Consider the following 20,087-nt stretch of genomic DNA (forward strand, 5'->3'; position numbering starts at 1 on the left):
TAGAGCTGCACCTCAGCCTCGGCCTCCATCTTGTTCTCGCGTACGATCTTTGAGCATGCGCTCGGCCAGCTGCAGCGCCAGCGTGCGCGACATGAGCGAGCCCTCCTCGACGTCGATCGCCTGCGGGCGAGACTAGCGGCTCAGGTGGGGCTCAGGTGAGCCGGTGCCACCGGCGGCTCAGGTGGGCCGGCGCCACCGGCGGCACCGTATAGCACCGTATGGCAATAAGCACCGCATCACCATCATTGTCATACTATGTCTTCCATTCCCTGGCATGCCCCGAGAACCATTCGTAACGAACGCGACACACGTCAGGCCACACATCTATCTATCAGATCATGTGTGGATGGAGAGCACACCTGCATGAGGATGGACATGACCGCCCAGAAGTAGTAGGGGTTCTTGGGCCAGGCCTTGTACAGCGCCATAGCCGTCTGCTGCTGCTTCTTGTAGTTGAGCACGCGCACGAACGCCATGAAGAGATGCGAGTGGAACTCCTCATTGGTGGGCTCCTTCTTCACCACCGCCTCGTACAGCTCACAAATCTTGTGCGCTGCGGTAACAGGCCACCAACTGACGGGTTACACACGGCCCTACGCTGCGGTAACAGATCACCAACAGACGGGTCACACACGATCTGCACGGCCCTACACAGGCGTGTGCCTGCTTTTAGGAGCGGGCGTGGGGCTGGGACTGAATGTAACCTTTCTCGTGATCCAACAGGTGGATTTGGGTGCAGTCAATTTACGGCCGCGCTGCCAACGTAGAGCAAACAGAGGGTACAAAATATTCAATAAATCCGGCACACCCGTCCTTTCATAAATCATGGCACCCTCTTGTGATCATGTTTCTTAATCATCCAAAAAACCATTGGCACGTCGTTAAGCAGTGCTTTCCACACCATTCTCCCAGACATCGCCCCAGCAGCTCTGTTCACATGGTTGTCGGCGGCATGGGGTGATAGCTAGATGTTTAACGGCACCCACCACGACTCCTGCCATGAAGAGGGCACCCCTCACACGTACACCTGGTTGGCATGGCCTGGACGGGATAGAATGTTATGAAACTTAAAATTGTGCCCATTTCGTTGGTTCGCCTTTGTTTTCATCCAAGCTGTCCGAATACAAATTTGAAATCAACCAACATACTTTCTAGGATGGGCTAGAAAGCATACATCCCTCAAAAAAGTCTGTTGAAAATTCCTAAAAATGTAGAAAATTAAATTATCATGTGACCTATGTCTTATTCAGCAAAAACCTCAGGCAACCATTTTGAATCTGAAAGCTTGGTGCTCAGGCAGCGCAGCGTTCCCGTACTGAATTCTCTGGTTGATAGTGGCTCCGCGTCACCATAATGGCTCAAAAGGACGGTCTGACCTAAATATGTCATAGATGTGCTGCGATCGGTGCATATACTGGTGCCCGAGCCTGTGCCATATGACCATTGACCATGGTTTGTGTTAGGCGTGATTTGTCGCAACAACCAGTTGAAGTGTACTCCCACTTGGAGGTCGTCATATGCACCCCAACTGTCTTTCTGATATGCATCGATGTAGTCTGAAAATGCAATCGACACATGAAAATGCATCATGTGCTTGACAAATCATCTGATAGTGAAACACTAACCAAGCAAGGGGATGGGCAGTTGGTCGAACAGACTGCTTTCCGTCAGTGATTCAAAGACCACGACAGTAATGGATAGCCACATTCTTCATTTGATTCACTATCGTGCATTTCCGCAATATTTGTATCCAATCAAGGTTCCTCCTGTATCATGATTGGACAGAATGTGCAACATGTCTGGATTAGCTGACATTGTTGGATAAGATCATGCATAAATACAGGTTTTGGTAAATGCAAGCAGTCTTACCCTAAACTGAATTTCACAGGCTTAGTCTATCACAAGCACACAATGGATTGACCACAATGTCAAATCACATGTTTTTCAGCATGCTATATTTTATGCAGCTGGTATGAGCAGTAAACTATTCTGTATATGACTTGATAAAACCTGATTGTGTGCCATTTTTATAAGGCATTCCTTATTATTCCAACGTGATGCACAATGCAGGCATTAGATTGATACCACTATGCCTAACAACAAATATGTGCCTGATGTCCCCCCAACAATTCCCAGCATGCAACCCCAGGACCCCACAAAAATAGAACTGACAGGTAGAAAATTGGCACCTTTGATACTGCATTTATCCTTGTGATCCAACCACATGTCTGCTTGACAGCATGTTTTTCATGTTAGCTGTTATGCCATTACTGTTCCCGTTGACTCTATATCAATTCACAATTGGTTTTGCAGTCTTTCAATTTCAGCCCCAGCTTGTCAGTTTTTATTGACAGCAGTATCTGACCAGCATATTTTAACCAATCAACATCAGCTGGTACAGACAATTTTCATTCAGCAGCTGTCAATGCTGCACGCCATACATGCTTGAAAAAATGACATGTATGAGGTGCCAACCAATGGGCCAGAGAGAAGAGAAACAACAGAACAGAAACACGTCCTTAATCGGTCGTAACCGAGTCCAGGTCTAAAATCGATACACAAGGAGTTAAAATAATGCAGTGAAGCATCAAATCAGGAATACCAGACTACCACAGCACAATGGTGCTGATGAGCAACAAGGAAGAGCACTATCTGAAGAACACTGCTGGCACAGAGTGAAACAGAGGTACTCAGGATGGCAGCTCTGATAGCGACTCACGCTCGTGCAGCTCCTTGTAGCAGATGGTGAGCGCCTGTAGACTGTTGTCGTCTGTGGGCAGTTCAGCCACCACGGCCTCCACGATGCGGCGGCTCTCCTCTTGACGGTCCAACCGCAGCAGCGCCAGCGCCCGCAGCACCTGACAGACGCAGCAGTGTCAGTCACGGAGGCTGTCATCGTGACGGTCCAGCCGCAGCAGCGCCAGCGCCCGCAGCACCTGACAGAGGCAGCAGTGTCAGTCACAGAGGCTGTCATTGTGACGGTCCAGCCACAGCAGCGCCAGTGTCCTCAGCACCTGACAGAGGCAGCAGTGTCAGTCACGGAGGCTGTCATCGTGACGGTCCAGCCGCAGCAGCACCAGCGCCCGCAGTACCTGACAGAGGCAGCAATGGTAAGCACAAGATAAGCGCCAGAAATGGCAACAGTGTCCATTACTGAACGAGCTCCAGACACTGAGCCAGTGCTGCTACTGTAGCGGTGTCTGAAACTGCGGCAGTTAGGTATCAGTGTTAGCCACCAACTGCAGCACCTTTAAGAGCAAGACTGAAGCACACCTTTAACTTATGAAATCGTGCTCAAACATTGGTACAGCCAAAAGATAATTGGTAGTACCTTGGCACAAGCAAAGTTGGGCTGCTTCTTCAAAAGCCGATCCGCCTCCTGCAGGGCCTTCTTGCTGTTGCCGCAGTCCAACGAGTCTGGAAAGGCAGACGAAAAAGCTTAGCCCTGCCCGCGCGCTTCTGCCGTGCCATTACCTGCCACCACCATCCCTCACATCTCGGCGTAGGCACGACGCGACGCTACAGTATGCGAGTGACGCGCACGTCGAGCACGCCACGGCCAGAGGCGCGAGCGAGACTCACCGTATATGGGCCGCAGGCGACGCTCGCTCACGGACGCCATGGCGAAGCACGCCGGGCCGCCTCCTCTAGGCTAGGCTACCCGAGTCAGTGCTCAAGCATGGCTCTGCAGACACACAGACAAACCAGCTGCAATGCGGCCAACGGCGCGGCGCAGCGGCGCGCGGGCGCTGGAAAGGCGGCGGGTCAGCTGCGACAAGGGTGGTCACTGTGAGTTACCATGTACAAACTGTATTTCTGATTTTGATCTCCCACTTCCTGATCTATGCTGTGCAAATGTCTGTCCCATTTTATTTCCTCTCACATGTCACATATATCATAAATAGAAATGTATAAATTGACTGCTGATGTGTTATGCTGAGAAGATACTGCTCATTCTATCAGCAGGCATAATAACAACTGAGAGTCACACCTAAAATACATACTAATGCACACTGTCTTTGCACCACTGTACAGCATGCTGATGACTTAAGTGACTGCTGAACACATTTTCCAAAGAATGAAGTTTAAGTTTGTTTAGTGGTTATGGAACATAATTCGTGAAACTTGGGAATGCAACACAATGTGTGAGCACAACACAATTCCTAATCATTCTAGTTATCATGGCATGTCAATTGTTAGCAAATTAGTGTGTCTCAATTACTGCATCTTTAATATTGAAGCAGTATTAAACTTGTTATGGGTAAAGAACAAAACAGCAGGAAAGGCAGTAACATCACCATGGAAGACAGCATATGACAATCTTCTTGGCACTAAGCTTGGACTATTGACAGTCATGTTACTGTTTCCATGGGCAAATGTAATTTGCTCCCATGCTGTTTTGCCTTGGTCAGACATTACTGGATGCTAGATAGGAGACTGTCCTACCTCAAGCCTACCATTGCAGCCAGGCTTCTGACATTTGGAGATCAATACAAGGTCCAAAACTAAATTAGGTAGGAGATGCTAGATAGGAGGCTGCCCTACCTCGAGCCTACTACTGCAGCCAGGCTTCCAACACTTGGAGGTCAATACAAGGTCCAAAACTAAACATGACCATGCCTGTCACTTGCCCCTATTTTAATGTAACAGGAATCAACCATGTTCAAAATTTAATAAAATTGTATACACTCCATTCTTGAATATTCCAAACCCTCAATGTAATCAGTGTCATTTAAAAAATGAAGATAATGGAGATTGGAAACCAGATATGTGGGATAAAAGAGGAGCACAACACCTCCAACATACTACTGTGAACAAATGACAAATGCCATCAAACTAAAGTAATACCCAACAAAGGCTGCAACAAGGTGCTACTCATGTAACAAAATGGAACACACCAAATTCAGGTACATGACTTCCTGGTTTTAAACAAGCAAAGAACACCCAACAATCCATGGGTCCAAGGTTTTGTGCCTGTCATGCACTTTCTGCAGAGAATGTAACATGGCACTGATGATTATTTGGGCTTTGGGGTGCACCAACTACATTGGTCTGTAACATGGCATCAGTGAACTATATATCTGCATAAATGACATGATTCAGGTAAAAAGGGCAACCTTGACCTGGCCCATCAAACACTGGTCATACAAATACTTATGCAACCTATTTCAGAACACTGAATGCCTAGGAATGCAGTTCTTTTGTCATGTGCAAAATGATTGTGACATTCATATAATTTCAAGGAGTATGAGGTTTGCCTTGGCTTAGCTTCACCAACAAAAATGGATACCATGACCAAATCAGACATCATTTCATGTAAATCATAAAAGGACTCATTATAAACAAGACCAAAAAGGAAAACATGCAATTTTCAGCATTAACCATACCTCTGTTGTAAAAAAACAAAACATTTTTACTCTTATCTCATGGTACAGCCTGCAGGGTTATGACAAGGTCACCAACTATACAAAAACAGTAAACAGGACAAAAAGTACATAATTTAGGCCTTAACCACCTATTCCTTCATATCTATATTCAATTATATTTCTACTGTGCACTTCAATAGCAATGGGAGTAATATGTGGGCAAAACTAATCAGTCACTTGTCATTGCTGTGGGAAATACCTATGACAGAAGCTGAAACACCTAGCAAGCACACTTGATGTGTAAAAACCAAACTTATTTTGAAACCATTTACAGGTGAAATAGTGAAATTTGTCAATTAACTCCATCCAATCTAGCACCAGATGAAAAGCAAACTGGGCATCTAGTGGAATAAATGCATTATTTCTCAGAAAGGTGTACTCCAACATTGGTTTGGAACTTCTGTCAGTGCCCATCTGGACTATGCTTTATGACAGTGTCAGTACATGATTCCATAATTTAAAAAAATGAAATGTTTACACACTCCCAACTTTAGGGTATAGGCCAGACTTAACAAAAAATGATAATGTGGCATATATAGCACAGCAGCAACATTCTGGCAGCAATTTCAGTGCATGCATGGTATAAATCTGATACACACAACTATTATGAACAAGTACAACCAATTTCATTACCCAGAGCCAACCTTCCACAAACTATCATGTTCCATGATAATCTTAATCAAAACCTACCAACATTAAAAAAAGAAATTTCAGTGCAATTTTACCTGCCCTGAGCTGAGCACACATATTCCAGGCTAAGCACACCACACACTAAGGATCCAACACAGCAGATATACTTTTTGCATGTAAGGATGGTGATATAAGCATTTAACAAATTTTTTATTCTGAAACTAACCAAACTGAGAAAAAAATCTGAAAAACTGCAGCACTTTGGTAGAAAATAACCAGAATAAGGCAAGAAGACATTGTATGTAAATTGACCACTGCAAAATGTAGACTGGATTTGAGAACTTGGGGGGAATTAGTAATTGCAGGAAAACATGACTTAATTTAGCACAGCAAACACCAGATATTTAGTCTTGCCGATGTGCACTGTGAAGAATTAACTTCATGTGAACATTATCAATCATACGGCACGAAATGGCCGGCCTGCTTATCAAAATAATTCAGTCATCTTCGGTGGGCAAAACTTATTTTCCACCCTTGTTTACAAGTGTTGAAACGTCTCTTTGGGCGCATCGGCTACGCAACACATGCACATAAGAGTACGCATATACGAGCCCTAACCACGAATACACATACCACTTACAACGACCTCTAAACGTCGGTGCGTGACAACCTATCATTGACGATATTCGGCAATCAGCCAACCCAGTCCACTGTCGTCGCTCATGTACACGAGCGAACCATGCCACGGCACAAGGATGTGCGTCTCATATGCCTCTTTTTCTGTTTCGAGTGAGCTGTAGTTAAAACACTGCTATATCATCAATCATCCTTATCATCAAAGTGAAACACTTAACTATCACTTTTATCAATAACAGCCTTGTTTCACAACTCTAACATGGAGCGGCTTATTTGCGCGTCAAGCTTTGGTACGCACTCAATCGGCTCCTTACCCGCGCCATCACTAACAAAATTACTTTGCGAGTTGCCGGCACGCTAACGGAAAGGGCCCCAACAACAGCACAGGGCCCCTTGAGCAAATGCAAAGAAATGAAGGGCAACGTGGAATGCTCCTAAACGACCGAAACAAACTTGCAAGGGGCACATAGGTCCCCCGGAAACAGCATTGGACCATAGACGGTGTAATGGGACTTCAAATTGCCAGTTCATAACTTTTCCAGTCATTGAGTAATTTTTGGGACTTCTCATAGGCCCTTTACTTTCGCTTGCAATAGTTCTTGGTGGCCTGAAAGTCCAGAAATACCCAGTTTTGTTGCGTTTTGTGTTGAAAAAACTGCACCTGTTCGGCCCGCTGTGGGTCCTCTGGAGCCAATGGGCCCCATCGGGGCCCAAGGGGCATGCCCCATGGCCCTCTCTCTGGATCCGCCCCTGCTTGTTACCGTACGTTATTTTCCACTTGTTTGCCCCTCCCCAGAACTTAGTTTGCCCTTGATGTTGGACTGTCATGGGGAGAAAGCGATTCATCCTAAGCCTGAAATGTCATTCAGGTGACCACGACGAAATCTGAAATGGGAGCACCGTAAATCCGATATGGGAACCGAAGGGCTGGCTGAAGGTCATTGAGGAGGCGTGGGTCGGACCCTCAAATACCAGCCAGAGGGCCCGTTGCACCGATTGGGCCCCGGCCTGGGCCTGGGAACCCACTTCCCAAGCAGGGACAAGGTCAGGACCCGCGATTTACATTGGTCAGTGCACCCCGAGCCAATGAGGGGCTTCTGTGTCGGCCAGGGGCACACAGCGCCTAACCGAAGATCCAGTGTTGACAAGGGCCCCCGAGTTGGTCAGGGAGTGTACGAGGGTGCCTGAAGAGGGACCGATGTGCCCTTAAAGACTGCCAATCAACGGGCCGATGGAAAGGCTGAATGGCTGTAGGGGTCAAAAGGCTGCAGGTCATCCTGGCCCCTATGGCTGTGATCCCAAATGTCAGCCAATATGCCTCTTTCGCGGATTGTGGGCCCCGGGGACAGTGCGGGCACCTATTTCGCCTGGAGACCACTGCACCGAATAATTGACTCCGTGTTGACTGGGGCCCCATTTCTCTAGCAGGAACGAGACCAAGGCCCGCGATTTGCATTGGTCGGAGTCCCTACAACAATAATTGGTCTTTTGAGGGTCAGGTCCCCAGAGTGTCCAACAGGGGGTCCTGTGACGGAAGGAGTCCTGAGTCAGCCAGAGGTGACCCGGGGCCTTTGAGGGACCCTTCTCCCCGTTTAAGCCAAGGGTCTGTTGGCCAAACATGGGTCTCTGTGCCAGTTATTGGATCACCTGCGCTTATCAGAGATCTTGTTGCCCCAATGAGGGCTCTTGCGCCTATTCCGGGTGAAATGCACCCGCCAGAAGCCGCCAAAGGGCCTTCCGCGCCAGGGACGGCACCAATGTAGGACGTACATCTGTGAGGGCCTCTGGACAGACCCATCAGGCGAACCCACCTCTATGTCGCCAGAATGGCAGCTGGTAGACACCCCGGGCTGGGGCGGAATGATCTTGAAGCAATTGCCCGGAAGGGTTGTGTGCGCCTAGCTTTTCACTAATGTTTACACATTTTACACGTTACATTACACATTTTCAATGAATGTTTACACAAGTTGCTGACCTCATTTAGATTTACGGCCAACCTTCACGGGATCCTCAATATCTCTGTAGGGTGTGGACCACCCCCTCCCCCTGGAGGGACGGGGTCTTCTTTATCTTTAGTCCTCCCTCTGGCATTAGAAACTGCGCTGCTGTCCAGTATAAGAAGCCCAAATTAGAATTCATTCCCCTTAGAAGTGAAGCGAGTTGGCATCATCACGCCACACTGGTAGACCATGAATCCACCCACTTAATATCGGCCGTCGTCGAGATTCGAACCCGGGCTTACCGCGTGCGAGACCAGCATGCTGACCATCCATCCACTGGAGATGTGGGCCCGGCGGCGGAAAATTTGTAGTCATAATAGAACTGGTTCAGAGTGAGTTGATGGATTTCGTGATCGTTCGATGCCTATCACGCATAGAGCCGATTTTCGCACGATATTTTGCATATTTGCACTTTATTCCCTCTATGGCTGGCAATCCGCGTATGCTTGACACGCACAACCATTTGAAATATTTTTGGAGGGCGTATAAGCCTGGTGCGTAGCCACCCTCCATTTTGGAGGGTGTATAAGCTCGGTGCGTAACCACCCTCCGTTTTGGAGGGTGTATACGCGCAGCCAAAATGAAAATGCGGGCCAAGGAGGTGACGGGTATAGGTGACTAGCCTATACTGTAGTCAGAGGCGCATGTGGTCGTGGTAAGAGAGGCACTACACTTAACGAAGGTCTCCTGCTAGTGTAAAGGCAGCAGGTAATCCAATCTCCCCAAATCACCCCGAAATGAGCCAAAGGATTTAGCCGCTTTATCTATGGATCAATTTTGTTCAGCTATATGCTGCACTTCTTTAACTGAAACGGAACTCAGAGGCTCCCAGAAGATACAATTCTGCATGCATTTCGAAATAAAGGCAAATTCAGGCTTTACTAGGACAATGCTTTCAAGGGATATAAGTTCCTCCTGGTTAGCTCATTGATAAATAATTGGACTATCAATCAGTAAGACCCTGGTTCGAAACTCATCTAGTCTTAGGAGAAAAGGCGAGCTGCCAGCACGCATAGCTGATAACCAAGCATCAGCCAGTCCTTCTCAGTATTCCATAGCACCTGACAACAGCCGGAGAGTTGACTGGTCGAAACGTCGTGTATAAAATCAAACAGCGGACGTGGACGACAACCCGAATAATCATTCCATGCGTGAAGTTTCAGTTTCGGCGTCCCTTCGCCACAAGGGCAGATCCTGGATTTCTTTCAGAATTGCAATTTCCCTTGGAAACTGTTATCTTTAAGAGAAAAAGGTGATAGGATTCTTCGCGGTGCCCCCTAAAATTGGGTGTCTATGAAAATAAAAGTATGACTCGCTGAAATAGAGGCTTTTGGGATCGCCGCTCAGCCGAGCAGGAATAAGGTTTGGAGCCCTTTGTCATGCCCTCTGAGATTAGGCGCCTCTTGCAAATAAAGGTTATGACACCCGAAATGATGGTTATGGTGCTCCTTTGCGGAACTTGCCGATCCAAAACTTTGTCAATTGAGCACGGCATGGATTTTGTGGTATGGATTGCCCTGTATGTGACATGGATTGCCCTGTAAATCGAAGGCTATCTGGTTCCAAAATGCAGGTTTCGGCACGCCTTCACCATGAGATTTGGGTGCCACGATGGAGTAGCAAACCTCATAAGTTGTCCGAATGGCTGGGTGGCATCGCCCGATGGCTCACCTCTCTGGATGCAACCCTGTTCGTACAGTGTTGTTCGATTACAAGCAGAAGGATAATACAGCCAAATTTTGGCATACCTGTAGCATTGCCATCATCTCATTCAATAACCTATCTTCTTAAGCCACAGTGGCTGGTACTTCCGGGGGAGCCCACAAGGTACTCAAAATCGCTGTCTTCCCGTAACCTCTTAGAGCAGCCTCTCAGCGGCGTCATTTGTGGATGCGTATGATATCCACCATGACAAGAAGGTGCTATGCCCAAAAAATCGAATGGATTTCTCCAGCAATTAATCCGTCTCTGAACACAACAAAAACATCGTTACATCACATTTTCGGAAGTTGTTCAACGTCTGTGAAGAAAAATGCAACACAGATACTAACGCTCATCTGCTATCTCGTACTCATCCTCAAGGGACGAACTATCGAGGAAGACAACATCCTGAAATAATGGGTACCTTCCGTACAATCGTTATTTATAATTACTAAGTCATTTCAGCAGTATCTTCAGCTATATTGAAGGTCATTAGCTAATCACAAGACCTTTAAACTCAAAAGTCCGAAAAACCAGGACCTGAAAGTCTTTGTTCTTATATGAAGTCCAAATCATGACCAGAATAAAGTGGGTGAAATCCATAAAGAAATGTATCTTGGAAATAAGATGGGTAGGGCTCATGAGTTCTTTCCCCCCCCCCACCCCCCTCTCCACCATCAACCCCAATGAAAAAACCGCAAAGTTACATCTCTGGCTACCTATCAAAGGGTAAATGTCTTTTGATCGAGTGTAATCGAACAGTCACAAAGGAGAGGTGGTTTGGGGCAGCTTAACATCGCGCTGTGGTGAAGTTGCAACGCAGCTGAGCTTGCAGACAACGTGAAAACATTTTTTCCTGCGTTCACAGCATGATCAGGAGAAGAGAAGGTCTCGCCCGAAGTAGGCAGTGCGTAACCGGGTGTGGCACAGCAAAAGAAGTTATAACGTAGATTACGGACTTACGGATTACATACTTCTTGAAAGTATTAACAGCGGTAGGCAACTGCGACCAGCATTACCTTCGGATCATAACCGAGACCCAGGACCATACTATCACCAACTTCCGAACGGCAATTGAAAAGTTAGTCTCGTGCACCACTGTTTATGCTAAAAATCAACAGGATGGCCAGCAAACGAGGACCAAGGCGAACTCCAATTAAACGCGGCGCCACAGCGTCAGCCCTCCCGCGTCTCACACTCGTCTGACGACCCCCCCCCCCCCCACGTCTCGCATTCGTCTGTCGGCCCTCCCACGTCTCGCATTCGTCTGTCGGCCCTTCCACGTCTCGCATTCGTCTGTCGACCCTCCCACGTCTCGCACTCGTCTGTCTGCCCTCCCACGTCTCTCACTCGTCTGTTGGCCTTCCCAGGTATTGCATTCGTCTGTCGGCCCTCCCACGTCCCGCATTCATTTATCGGGACTCCCGCGTCTTGCACTCGTTTATCGGGACTCCCGCGTCTTCCACCCGTTTATCGGCTCTCCCGCGTCTTGCATTCTCCTGTCGTCCCTGACGCATTCTGCTGCCTCCCAATGCAATCACAATCGGGCATGTGTTAGTTTTCTGATTCTAGCGCAGTGCCAGCCAGACTCGTGTTCGTCTGAGCTTTTGAGCTCGCTCAGGGCCGGTTCATAATTTTTTGGATCCCATTCAGTTTATGAATCATGACAGTTTCAAATGTTTGTATTCAGCTCAGTCCAGATATATCATAGTATGGAAAATAGGTACAAAGAGCCTAGTGGTAAGTTGGTAGCTTGAACTTAGATGCGGTGCAGCAAACAATGCCTTTCCTGTAAACTGTTACCCACCAGCTCCATGAAGTCTCAGCTCTTGGCTGGCACGTTCTGCCTGACACATATATTTCAGACCTATTGGTTATGACGCATGCAACGTAGACTACATTGTAGAAAAACCTAACAGTTGGCAATTTTTACCTAAAAAAGCGGTGATTGACTGGTCAGGTATAGATAAGTTCATTGTTGTGACAACTGACGATGAAAAATAAGGTCAGCCCTCCGATTTTATGGGTAGCAGATAACCTTTCACTGATTTTAGCAAGCGATATAGGAGTGTAGGATGTCCGTACCATGTGACGTCCTGGATGAGACCTAACAAACTTTAGATCAGGAGCAACAATGTTGTGCTTGCTGCTAAACTACTAGAGCAAACTTTGCGTTGATTTTGTCAGAAGCTTCATGTCCAATGTCGCATGCTCTTCGTTTTAACACCATGAAGTGGTCTGCTAATTTGTCCGGATCGTGCTGTGTTTCGTCATCTTAACATTTACGTTGAGCCGTATGGCTAACTGACACGACAGAGCCGTATGGCTAACTGACAATGCTAGAAATGGCCGGCTCACGATCCCGCACGTGGAATTTTCAAGGCATGTGGCTCGTGGCTCAAAGCAGCACGTTTTCTGACGAGCCGACTCAGTCTGCGGCTGGCCGCAAAACAATTGACTCGTGAGCCAATTCACGACTCAGCTCGAGTCGAACACAGGTCTGGTACCAGCGCACGTATAGTTCGATTAAACTATCGAAGACCAGCATAGCGACAAGCAAAGGAGCGTGGGGCCTGTGGGTGGCATGGCACCTCTACTTTCCGAGATTTTTGTTTTGCGGCCCATGGTATATCCTCATGTATTGAGGCTGCCGCATATTTCAGATTACTTTGATTTGCAGAAATAAAAAAGAGAGTGTCCTTATACTATAAAGAGCGAATATCCTTAGAGTACCACTTTATCACGGGGGAGTACCTAGGAACCAATAACACGTAACCTTGAATGTCAAGTCCAAGGTCAAAGGAATAGGGACACCATATCATCCCAAAACAACCAGCCGAATTCGGCCAGCTTATATACTCCTATATCTAGGGGGAGGGCGCCTATATCATATTTTATGGGGTCGGAATCCCGAGACACTCAGTGGCTGCGGCTATATGGACGGGAGCTTCCAAGGCTTATTCGAGACATGACAGCTGGATGAATGCCATAGACAGAAGCGTTCTTGAGTAGCCTGTTCTATCTCACATTCCAACGCGAGCAGCGCCAGTCTTGGGAATTATAACGAATTTGAACCCACGCCAAATATTTAGCATCACATAGATTCTCATTGGAATCTACGCTCTGTCTGCTTGTAAAACAAATGGAACTGGTAAATGACAACCTATCCTCCAAGCGTAGCTGGCACCACTCCCTCCAGACCTACCAACGGTTGTCTCCGTTGGCACGGGCTGCTCGTTAGCAAGGGCACCATGTCGGCTCCGTTGGAGGACGTCAAACGACGTGACGGTTTGGCTTGAGAAGGCCTCTATGTGCGCGGGAACCGCGAACGTCCGGCATCCATGGCCGTCTCGACGTGGGTCGCCACGACGAGCGGAATCATTGTCACTTACGAAATATCTCCCATTCATTTTGCTGTTGCGAAGGCGCTGTCGGCTGCCCAGGACAAGCCGCCCGTCCTGTCGTGTTTTGGATAACCGTTCTTTACTAAGGGTCTTTAAACTAAGGGCTTAAACTAAGGGCCCCACCTCTGAACATATTTCAGAAACGTGCTCCGGTGAAACTTTAGGACTACTTACGTCTGAAAATAGCACCGGGTAGTGCCACTGCGGCACCATCAGTATATAATGAGGACATTTACTTTGATTATTTACTTGTCCAAATCCCGCTGTCAACATTTTGTCATTGCGCGATGCTTTTTGCTTTCCTGGTAGTTCTAAAGTATAGCCCAAGTCCAGTTGTTGCGATCGCTGCCGTCATGACAACGGCAAAATCTGCTATTGGCCAGTATTAGCTGTTACGGACAAACCGTACCACTTCTGAGCTGTTTTAACGGAAGTGTTTCACATTTGTATGGAGTTTTGAGCTGCAATAGCCATTTTGCAGATCATTCGGTGCAGCTCACAGTCCTGCCCTTCTTAAGATCTTAAAACCCTCTTAAAACCTGCCCTCCTTAAGAACTGATGTCAGAGTTGCTGGCGCAATCGGTGCATCGGTGCTGCAGCCGACGGCATGAATCACTTGCGGTGATTCTACACGTCGCAAGGTAGCGCTGTTGAAATTCAACGTACGAGCGTAGCGTGCGAGTGTTTTGGCCTTTTGCTGTGGCGTACTTGGATATTTTTCGTGATGGCATCTTCCTTACTTGCATGCGCATTTCTAGTTACGGCGCTATCTTTGAATTATTGTATTTTCAGCCGTCATATCCAGTAGTTCCCAAATGCATGTGTTATTTGCGGCAAAACGCGACTCGTGATCGAGACGTGTAATCAACAGCGAAGTCTTAAACCCAACTGCTTTCTGTCGTTGTGGCAATTGGTGCTGCATCACCGCAAGTACCAGTGCTAGTACAAAGGCCATATTCTAATTGACCACAAGCACACCATAGCCAATGATGTAAGATGCTCGCGTAATGTTCATGATGTGATACATGTACCGGTGATTTTTCCATAGTTCATCTATAAAGGGCAAAATCAAGCTGATAATTGGTGCCGCATAATAGGCAAAATATACATGTGAAGTCGATATGGCGCATGCAAAAGCATATGACTCGAGATATCAATAGGTACAAGATGGATGGATTCAGCACTGAGTAAGCTCTAATGCAGCATTGCGATCTTATGCAACCCATCCATCAACAGCACGCATGCGTAGAAAATATATGCATTATGCATATGCATGTATGTACATATTTAGACAGTATATATCTTGTTTGTGGTGTATGCAATCATGAATCATCATTCCCTCGCCATCAGCATAGCAAGCCCGCCGATCACCAGAACGAAACAATAAATAGACTGCAAGTTCACGATCAGAAGACTCTGCAGGCTGAGAACATAAACCAGCTGGCCGACGTGTTTGTTTTCCTGCCATATCACTTTTCCAATGAGGGCTGCCCGTGTGCAGCTGCAGATATGCTCGACAAGCTGGCACCGAGTGGGACTGATCTGCAGGGGACCGTTCGGCCACACCGAGCCACACGCGCCTCCATCAACAAAAACGCCGCTCGCGAGCGACGGCTATATTTGGTGGGGCAAAAAGCCTCTGCTGAAGAGGGCCGCGTCATTCACCGCATGCCTTCGGGCGTTGCGGGAGCGGCGCTGTTCATACACGACGCACCACCAGCTCGCGCAACTCGGACTGGAGAGGTCGTCGTCATCACCGACGTCACCCCCTGCGGCTGCTTAAATATCGGCAAGGGTAGTAACACTTGGGAGGTGTTGGGTTTCCTAAGAGGAGGCGTTTTCTTTATGAGCTGTCGGTGGCCGAAAGGTGGGTCGCACGCATACAGCGCTGTCTGAGCAAGGCTCTGTGTCCCCGACAGATCTCTCCTCGCCCACCTGCCTCAAGCCTGACTTTGTCGGGGCCTTGATGCACAGCTGCTCGCATTCTGCTCGCTCTCCGCTCTACTCTGCTCTGCTCGCTTGTCACTCTGCTCGCTCTCCGCTCTACTCTGCTCTGCTCGCTTGTCACTCTGCTCGCTCTCCGCTCTACTCTGCTCTGCTCGCTTGTCACTCTGCTCGCTCTCCGCTCTACTCTGCTCTGCTCGCTTGTCACTCTGCTAGCACGCTCGGCGTCGGAAGACGTCCACGGCCGCCGTTCGATCGAGAGCAAGGTCGGCTAACCGGCGTGTGACCCACCCACTCGGACGTTGCCCAAACCGCGAGAGCCAGCTGACGTGGGGCCCCGGGTGGCGCCAGACGCCACCGATGATGAGGCCGGCGCAAAACGCCAGCCCAGCGATGACGTCACCGACACGGGTGATCAGTCAGACGTCGCAGGTAGGTGTGGACACTGTCGGCAGGGGCGGATCCAGAGCAACGACGGCCAAACCATGCTTCTCCAAAATTGAGAACATCGGCCAAAAATTAACAGATTATCTATAGTGCTGTATATCAAATATAATTGTTTAAAAAACAAATGTTTTTTAAAGCTCCCACCAGGGCAAATTCAAGAAACATTCGAAGACCTTTTTAAAAGTGATCAAACTTTCAGATTTGGGCAGAAGATGTATCATTGGCCTTTTCTAGAATTCCCTCGACTGCAAGCTCACGATTTCCTCTGGTGAAACCTTTGAGAGGCAGGAGATGCCAACGAGTCAGAATTAATGCATGCATTCGACGGCATTGAATCCCGGCCCCCCAACATGTTCGGGTGGGAATTGACATGGATGGATCAGCTGACCTTTCTAAAGAAGCTGAAACAAATACAAGAGTCGAATATCGAACGTCAATTTCAGAAGACATTTCACAGAATTCAGAAGACACACACAGACGCACACACAAGAAGACAGACAGACATGATATTTAAGGTGACAATCTGGCCGACAATTTAGGAATGAATGCCTTTCACCTACCCGGGATCTTTTTCAGCTATTCAAATCGTAACATGCCGCATTTAAAATTTGTGGAATAGGTGTAATAGCGCATGGTTTTGATTTGACGGCATCCCACGATTTCTACATGGGGAATCATCATTTCTGCAAGTGGCGTTATCATTCCCACTCGCAGGACCCGTTCAGGGTCCAGCGTAGTGTCGGCCCCACCCCTCCGGTCTCACGAATGGGGCCCAGGTCTGACCCGCCCGCTGACCTGGACCGGGATATGCCTGAGGGCGACGTTTAAGGGGCCGACTTCGGCTCGCCAGGCCGGTCATGTAACAGAGATCACACTCAGTTTACTTTGCGCTGCTGCCAACAATAGCTTTCGGGTGATCGCACAATCAGTATCGCATGGCGGAGGTAGTGGAGAGAGCGGGGCGAGCAACAATGCGTGAGGTTGTTTCCTCTGTCCTGCATTCAATGGCTGGGTTAGGTCTGGCTGATGAGGCGCTGTCCGTTTGTACCCTCGCAGCGTGTTCTGTTTTTCATTCACACAGTCCAGTGTTTCCTTTTCGGCATCAAGAGAATACCGTTGTTACCAGACGCGCGTCCTCGTTAATCGTCAATACATCACCTCTTGCAATAGGCTGACGGCTAATGTCACCGTCAACCGGAAAAGATCATGGAGGCGTATCATCCGAGCGGTGTGCCCTCGATGTGGCGTTATTTGACTCGCCTTCACTCGAGTGTCGCTATGTGTTCCGCAAGCCTTACCGTAAACATCCTCGATGAGGTCGTCGATCTGTTCCGGGGTCATGGCGACCACACGGCCTGGGATCGGCCTCCGGCGGTAGCACCACTGGCTCACTGGGGGCGGCCGCGTCCAACTGGAACCACCGCCGGCGTCTGGCAGCCCGCCACCTCACACACTCTGTCGTACGCGCCGATCTCCCGTCTGCTCCGCCCCTCCCGTCCCGCTGCGGGCCACGCCACGCCTCCGCCCGTCTCCTCCGACACCGAGCCGGCCGCCCGTCTGCCCGCCCCAGCCGGCGTCAGCGCCCGCCAGAGTCCCCCAGCGTCCCCCTGCCGCTGCCGCCCCTGCGGCGGGCCGCGATCGGCGGCGGCGCGGAGCCGGTGGCGCGGCCCCTGGCCCGGCCGGATCGACGTCCGTCGGCGTCGGCGCTCGTCGGCTTCGTCGGAGCGGGCCGTCAGCGGACCGCGGTCGCACCGCGAGCGGACCGGCCGGTGAGGCTGTGACGCCGCCGCCGGGTGTGCTGGGCGGCCAAATAAACGGCGCCGCTGGGATCCAACCAGCCCTGACGTCATGTCAGTCAGCTAAGGTCAAAACATAACAATGGACAGATTCTCCCAAAAGTGACTGTGGTGCGGACTCCGTGGACGCGGTGGGGAGAGGGAGGGGCGGTTACACCCGTGAGCAGACATGTGTCTGGGTCCCAAGCGTCGACCCTGGATCCCATAAGGCTTCGTGTTAGATGTATCCTGAGATCGTTTTGCGGGCTCAAGGCACGTGTCTGCCGCTGGGTATTCTCAGGTGGCACGCACGGGTTCAGGAGAAAAAAATCAGGAGAAAGCCTGTAACACTTAACGGAAAATATGTTGATTTCTAATGCATGTTCAGGCATCGAACAATCAGCCTTCCCTCTGCCAACGGTCCACCCATTCAAACGATCTGCCAAAAACAGCCCATCATTGAGAATAGTGAATTGGGGTGGCAAGAACACACACCACAGCAGTCCGATGCGATGGCAGCTGCGTTTTTCTGGCTGGTCTTTGTGAGAGCTTTCCGACATGTTGGGGCAGCGAATATTTTAAAAGGCTTCAAATCCAGAGACCGATGGAAATTGCTGTACATTCCATGTTTCCTGCCGGCGCCACGATTTGGCGCGCGCGCGAGGTCGCAACGCTGTGTTGTGATTGGCTGGCGTAGGCGGCAGTGAGATTTGGTCGAGAGGCAGTTACCTGCCACCTTGGGCATAATTCTAAAGCATGCCCTGATGAAACCTGGGAGAGCAGGACCAGTTACGTTTAATAAAAACACCGGGCACTGCCCCTGCAATACCGTCAAGCCATAATAAGGATATCAGGTTTAATTATTTTCGGGTTCAAATAATGCAGTCAAGGCCTTGTAACGGCACTGAACTTCTCCCTGCAGTCACTACCACCGACGTCATGGCAACCGCCGTGAGCACCTCTGCTGGAGCGAAAAAAGTTTGTGATTGGCCCGGCGGACAAGGACCTGTGGGTAGGTTGAAGTTTAAGCCAGTGCGTCACATGAACGATGTGATGCCCCCACTCTCAAAGCCAAAGTGCACCTCGAAAAGAGACTAATACACGCCACGACGAGATATCAAAGCAATGGTACAACGTTTCGTTGAATTCGCGGGACCATAGCTTCATGCTCGCATGTCTTTTTGTCTAAACAGTGTTTCAAGCTTTGTGAAACCTGCTGCACACATTTGTTACATTGGTGTGCCGCAAACACTACAAAACACACGTTGGAAAAAGCAAGGCAAATTAAATATTCCTTTCACAGCGGTGATCAGGGAGTCGAATGAAACGTTTCCCGCAAGGGTGGATGCTTGAATTCCCCATTCTGGGCTATTCAAAATGCCTTCGAGAAAATTGGTATGACTTATCAAATCGCACGCGTCCAACATAACAATAAATCAAAAAGAAAAAAGGTTGGATACCTTTTTAGACCTTTTAAAGCTTTTAGAGTGCCGCGAAGTGACTTCGCATCCGCCCGACCTTTCGCCACTGGGCTCCATGCTTTTAGATAACCTAAAGAACCGCGTCCACGTAGACAAACCAGCAAACCTTCAAGAGCTAAGGCCGCCTTCAGACTTGCGATGGGATGCATCACCGCCGACAGGGTTGACGGGAGCAGCCGACTGTCTGCAGCATGTTCAGCTGCTGCACGTTCTGGACCGCCAGGGGGGCCATGTGGAACATCTTTTGTCGTCACTGTTTGACGGATGTAGAATCTCTGATGGCTACCTCTGTCGCTGGTTATGTTTTGCCATGAAATTGACGGCCAGATGCCACTAGTCACGATTGTGCGACATATACACTTGTCATAGTAAAACGTTAGTCAACTTTTTCTGATCTACCCTGTTCTCTGACTGCCGACCCCGCGAGCCGTTCCTGCATCCGCCCGTGCTTTCGACGCCGCGAGCTTCCCTGTAACCGCCCCTGCTGCCAATGCCGCGAGCATCCCTGTAACCGCCTCTGCTACCGACGCCGCGAGCCGTTCCTGCATCCGCCCCTGCTGCCGACGCCGCGAGCCGTCCCTGCATCCGCCCCTGCTACCGACAACGCGAGCTTCCCTGTAACCGCCCCTGCTGCCGACACCGA

At 49.1% G+C, this 20,087-nt stretch overlaps 1 protein-coding gene across 1 annotated transcript; it reads right to left on the bottom strand.

Moving 5' to 3' along the window:
- Window positions 1–12: 12 nt before the first annotated feature.
- Window positions 13–6,794, bottom strand: LOC119109296 (N-alpha-acetyltransferase 25, NatB auxiliary subunit-like). The gene is made up of 6 exons (XM_037232894.1): window positions 6,759–6,794; window positions 3,583–3,685; window positions 3,332–3,417; window positions 2,720–2,858; window positions 360–553; window positions 13–120 (listed from the first exon to the last, which is right to left on the bottom strand). The coding sequence occupies exons 2-6, from the start codon at window positions 3,620–3,622 to the stop codon at window positions 13–15; spliced, it is 567 nt and encodes a 188-aa protein (XP_037088789.1). The 5' UTR covers window positions 3,623–3,685; window positions 6,759–6,794.
- Window positions 6,795–20,087: the final 13,293 nt, after the last annotated feature.

The sequence above is a fragment of the Pollicipes pollicipes genome, unplaced genomic scaffold, assembly GCF_011947565.3.
Source record: "Pollicipes pollicipes isolate AB1234 unplaced genomic scaffold, Ppol_2.1 Scaffold_7231;HRSCAF=8579_pilon_pilon_pilon, whole genome shotgun sequence".
NCBI classification, from domain to species: Eukaryota; Metazoa; Arthropoda; class Thecostraca; order Pollicipedomorpha; family Pollicipedidae; genus Pollicipes; species Pollicipes pollicipes.

What these genes read in the sequence shown, in the direction of transcription:
- LOC119109296 (XM_037232894.1), bottom strand. Translation starts at nt 3,622, where the DNA reads ATGGCGTCCGTGAGCGAGCGTCGCCTGCGGCCCATATACG. An exon ending in CTACAAGGAGCTGCACGAGC is followed by an intron (nt 554 to 2,719) that starts GTGAGTCGCTAT and finishes CTGTTACCGCAG; the next exon opens with CGCACAAGATTTGTGAGCTG. An exon ending in TCATGTCCATCCTCATGCAG is followed by an intron (nt 121 to 359) that starts GTGTGCTCTCCA and finishes TCTCGCCCGCAG; the next exon opens with GCGATCGACGTCGAGGAGGG.